The 4,777-nt window shown below is 52.9% G+C and overlaps 1 protein-coding gene across 2 annotated transcripts; it reads right to left on the bottom strand.

The window, feature by feature from the left end:
- Positions 1-263: 263 nt before the first annotated feature.
- Positions 264-4,344, bottom strand: LOC135651705 (zinc finger CCCH domain-containing protein 53-like). 2 transcript variants are annotated; one of them, XM_065172045.1, is made up of 9 exons: positions 3,965-4,344; positions 2,725-3,815; positions 2,472-2,645; positions 2,214-2,393; positions 2,001-2,095; positions 1,629-1,916; positions 1,412-1,541; positions 1,112-1,339; positions 264-1,020 (listed from the first exon to the last, which is right to left on the bottom strand). In XM_065172045.1, the coding sequence occupies exons 2-9, from the start codon at positions 3,759-3,761 to the stop codon at positions 987-989; spliced, it is 2,166 nt and encodes a 721-aa protein (XP_065028117.1). In that variant the 5' UTR covers positions 3,762-3,815; positions 3,965-4,344; the 3' UTR covers positions 264-986. The 2 variants fall into 2 exon arrangements, with proteins under 2 accessions (XP_065028117.1, XP_065028116.1); XM_065172044.1 differs by lacking the exon at positions 3,965-4,344 and having other exon boundaries at positions 2,208-2,393; positions 2,725-3,761.
- Positions 4,345-4,777: the final 433 nt, after the last annotated feature.

The following is a 4,777-nucleotide window of genomic DNA, read 5'->3' as shown; positions in this document are numbered from 1 at the left end:
GACCACAGCCGGCCACAGCTGGTTTGAATGGCTGCTCCGCCTCGGAAGTCATCTCTACATTGGCTTTGTGCTTATCCACTCTTTTTATCTTATCCTGTTGGGAGTAGCCACATCACATCGGTGGATTATTCAACCATGTAACCATCATCACTCGTTTCTTTCGATTCTTTTTTGTCGAGTTAGTATGTTGTCACCAACAGTGATTATAGGGGTCAACCAACAGCGCATGTAAGAGCAGAAACAAAGACCGGAAAGAGAAAAAGGAAGTGAAATTATTTGTAGTTTCTTATGAATCCTTTTCTCTGTCTACAGTGATGTCAGCTACATTGGATCACCACGGAAAATAAGAAAAAGTAAAAGTGAAAGCCATCGAAGGGAGAAGAGAGAGAGAGAGAGAGAGGGCATGGCAGAGGAGAACATGGACAACTCCAGCTCTGTCTGTGGCTCTTCATGTCCTTGGCACTAAACTTCCAAGTGGTCCTTCTGCTCCCTTTGGCTGACCTAATTCCCTCCAGAAACCAGTGCGGCCTTGTGTCACGGTTTGGGTTTCTGTACTTGGTATGAGAGATTGCTGTCTTCTCTTGGTGGGTGGTGATGGGTAACTAGAGCTACTATGGCGATGGCAATGATTAGTGGTAGCAAGGGATGTGTAGTGGAGGTGTATTAGCTGAATGATTGCTCACAGACTGCTGAAGCTGAGCCTTCCCATGCCCAAGCTTCCGCTACGATTGAGTGGCTATAGGAAGGCCAATGGAAGGTTTACTATAAAGCTTACACTTAAAAGATGATCACAAGAAGAAGAAGAAGAAGAAGAAGAAGAAAAAGGAAAAGGGAAAGGGAAGAGGAGAAAAAGAAAGGAAGATAGCATGAGACTTTAACCATTCTGCAACTTTTCTTTTCCTATGTTCCACTATGCTTTTTGCTTTACTAGGTGTTGCCTGCTATTGGTGGAGTCTTCAGTAGATGAAGAGGGAAGAGGCTGTGGCTTACATTCCAATTGCTCCATGGCCCGAGGAGAACCTGGCGACAGCCACAAGTGGGCCTGCGGTCAGATCTTTTACGTGCATGAACTGTGGGAGACCAAGCTTCATGAATCCGTCAGTGCTTTTACCTTGGCATTTGGAGGAAGCATGGACTCAAGGAGGAGGACTTGTCCAAGGAAGAGGTGGTGGGAAGCAATGTGGCGGAAATTAGATTGTTCTTGTTGTTGTTGCTGCTGCTGCTGTTATTAGTTGGAATGTAAGAAGCAGACATGTCTTCTACGGTGGAGAATGAGTCGAGCGACAACGAAGACTTGGTCGGTGAAGCAAATGGGCTGTCAGGCAAGTTATGCTCGGCACTGCAGCCATTCTTGGCGTTAAGAGGAAAAGAGAGAGAGCGAGAGAGAGAGAGAGAGAGAGAGCGAACAAACCTTTCTTGGAAATCACCGTCTTCGTTGAGGTTGGCCTCACCAGCAGACTCCTCGTTCTCTGCCTTCCTGTGCAGTAACCCGAGGAAGCTGTTCACCTTCTCTTCCGGTGCAGCGACTCCGAGGCACTTGTCTGCATTAAGAGCAAAGATTAACTGTAACAAGTGAGCTATGAACACTATCACCGAAACAAGGAGCATTGCTCGATAAGCTAAATCACCTTTGGTTGGTGAGTCCTCCTGACTACTGCTGCTATTGCTGCCATTGCAGCTGCTGTCGACATTGCTACTTGATTGAGTGACGGTGGTGATGGAAGGGGAGTTGATGCAGGCCGGGGCTGAGGAGGAGAGGCTTCTGCTGTTTAGGTCGAGGAATTGGAGGCCCATAAATCGCCTTCCTTGCAGCTCGATGGCTCGCTGCAGCGCCTCCGCTGCTTGTTGCCGCTCCTCTAGCTTTCTTCTCAGCATCTGCTGGCTGACGCTGCTGCTGTTGTACAGCATCCTTGCTCCTGTTACACCACCATTACGTACCCTCAGAACAAAATAGAATGAGAGAACGAGGAGAAGAAGAGAGGAAAGCAGCAAAGACTAACCAAGCTGTTGAAGATCATAGGCTTCTCTGGCGTCCATGGCGGTAGGAGTCGTACACCCGGAGGGATCACTTCTCTCAGCCTGCTGCTGCAGATTCCTGAGGTGAGAGAGGGCGAGAGACCGCCACTGAGCGTTAATGACAGAGATCATTGGCACGGATCAAGAACAGGAGGACATGGTTCTGATGAAGGTTGAGGAGGGAGGAGTGCCTGTACTTGTCGGGAACCTTTCCCTTCTCCTTGTAGGGCTTGACGAGAACCCGGGAATCGCGGACGAAGTGCGGGTTCCCCTTGGCCAAGATCACCTTCACGGTATCGGGGTAGACGAAGGTCACGAAGCCGAACATCCTCTTCTGCTGGTACGGGATCCTCACGTCTTGCACCGGCCCGTAGATGCTGCAAGCCATTGACCAAAGATTACAACTTTGCGCAGAGGAGATGAGACTGTGCCCATGGAGAGAAAGGATTAGCCACCTGAAGTAGTTGGAGACATCCTCTTCCCTGAACGTGCTGTCAGCTGGGAAGGTCAAGTAGATCTGCCTCGAACCAGGGTTGCCCATCAGATCGCTTCTCTCCATTCTTGATCTGGCCATGAACCTATGGGCCTCTTCTCCTCCCAGCATCAGCGCCGCCGCCGCTGCTGCCGCCCTGTAGGAGTAGTCCTCCTCAGTCTGGAGTCATTCATGTAAAGTAGACATACACCAAGTTCATGCAAGAAAGATGCTACCTTTGGCTGTCATTTTGCTGCTGCTGAAGCAAGAAGCTGAGGCATTTGCTCGAGGACGACGACGACGGAGATGGTGGCATCGAATCCGTGGGAGAGTACGGGAACGCGGAAGTCACGAGCTGCGAGGCGCTGCCGATCCTCTGGCTTTTGGACCTCAGCAGAAGCTCCTGACACTGCTGCTCCACCACCGCGTCCATCTTGGTTCCAGCAGCCTCCTCCGGAAGCCCGTGGAAGAACCGGCACGCAGTGCCGTTCTTGCAGTAGCCTCTCGCGAAATAGAGGCACGGCTTCCAACCGAACCCGGCAGCGGCGTCGCCGAGGCTGAGGTCCGCGGCTGAGCAGCTCCGGCGGTGGTGGTAGCCGTTGACCCCCCAGCCCAGCCCGTTAGGGAAGAGCGCACCGTCTCCGTTGCTGCTGGGGCTTCGGCACTCGATGTCTGCGCGGAACACGTCGCCGCCGCCAGGCGTCGAGGCGAGGGAAAGGGAGTGGTTGGGAGTAGCCGCAGCGGTGGGGTCGCCGAGGAAGGAGAGATGGTCTGGGAGGCGGAACTCATCGATGAGGTCACCGCCACATCCATAGAAGGGCGAGACACCGAGACTACCAGGGCTAATGAGCTCGTCGGAGTTCAGTAGTTCGTCTAACGGCACATTCAAACCGTTGCCGCCACCGCTGCTGTTAGAGCCGGAGAATACGGAGGGCGGAGCCCAGGAGGAGGGGGAGGATACGGTGAGCGGGGGAGGAGGAAGCCCACCGGAGAGCAGGCGCGAGGCGGACTTCTGGCGCAGGAGGAAGGGAGAAGCCGCGCCGCCTGCTACGGGAGGCGTGCCGGGGGCGGAGGATGGCGGCGCGAGGCCAAGCTCCTTCTTGGCTTTCAAGACCACGGAGTGAAGGAGGGTCTCCGGGCCGAAGGCCAAGCGGATCATCTCGTTCTCGCCGTGCTCCTGCAGCAGGAGCAGCCCCATGATCTTGGGGGCGTTCTCCGGTTCCAGGCTTTGGATCCTGGATAGCACTATCCTCGTCGCCTCGTAGGCGTCCATGATTGAGCCACTTGAGTCGAGCAATCCCCACTTCCCACCCTCCTCTTATATCAACTACAAAGGAACAAGAACCAGTGAGAGCATTAAAAGCTGATGCAAACTCCGTGGAGCTGCCATTAAAAGAACTCGGAACGAAGGAAAGTGCAAACAGAAAAGGAGAGCCGCTGTTCAAAATGACTGGTAGTACCGAGAAAACCACTCACCCAATAGAAAGCTTCTCTCTCTCTCTCGCTCTCTCTCTCCTCTCACTTGCAGTTCTTAAATGGCTTCAGCTCCTAGGCACTGTCCAACTCCGTTCCCAAAGACGCGAACAGCTTTTTCTCTTCTTCTCGAGCCCTCTTCGGCTGCAACGCCATCATCTGCGGTTACTTCGCCCTGCATATGTTCGCCTTGACTCGCATATGGCCCCGTTTTCCTCTCTATACTTCCCCTCCCTCCGTGTCTTCCTTTTGGTCACAGGAGAGACGCTGGTGAGCGGACGGATAGATCTTAGATCTGCTGTAACAGGTCAGCGAACCTTTTCTCTCTCTTTCTCTTTCTCTCTCTCTCTCTCTGCCACATCCACCCCACTGCCAAATGACCCTACTTCTTGCACTGGTCAGGCCCCTCCACCCCCTCCCTTCCTCTCTTTCTCTTGTCGCTGTTGTGGCTGTTCTTTTGTTGTCGCTGTTGCCTACTTTCACTGAGATGAAGGGTATTATATTTCACGCACTACGATACCGTGATATTAGCTTAATGGTCGTGTTCGCCAGCTACACTACCTTGTTATGGTGATTCAGGAACTAGGGAGGAATGATGGGGAGGTGGGAATGGGGCTGAGCTCAATCACCGGCTCCCCCTTCAGGCCTTCGTCGTGGATCCATGCAGCCTTTCCGTGGTCAGGCTTCTACCTTGAGTAACCATCAACAGTAGCAGCTTTTTCTTTTACTACTGGCCTCGGTGTGTTATCATGCACAGTGGCACGCATGGGGGTTACGTCCTTTTGCGGCAGTGTCTGCAGTCTTGGACTTTTCCCT

The sequence above is a fragment of the Musa acuminata genome, chromosome BXJ3-10, assembly GCF_036884655.1.
Source record: "Musa acuminata AAA Group cultivar baxijiao chromosome BXJ3-10, Cavendish_Baxijiao_AAA, whole genome shotgun sequence".
Taxonomy (NCBI): domain Eukaryota; kingdom Viridiplantae; phylum Streptophyta; class Magnoliopsida; order Zingiberales; family Musaceae; genus Musa; species Musa acuminata.
This window is presented reverse-complemented; position numbering and strand designations above follow the sequence as displayed.

Coding starts and splice junctions, on each gene's coding strand:
- LOC135651705 (XM_065172044.1), bottom strand. CDS start 3,761: ATGGACGCCTACGAGGCGACGAGGATAGTGCTATCCAGGATCCAAAGC. Junction 1,917..2,000: donor CTATGATCTTCAACAGCTTG/GTTAGTCTTTGC, acceptor GTGGTGTAACAG/GAGCAAGGATGCTGTACAAC. Junction 1,021..1,111: donor TGCTTCCTCCAAATGCCAAG/GTAAAAGCACTG, acceptor GGCTGTCGCCAG/GTTCTCCTCGGGCCATGGAG.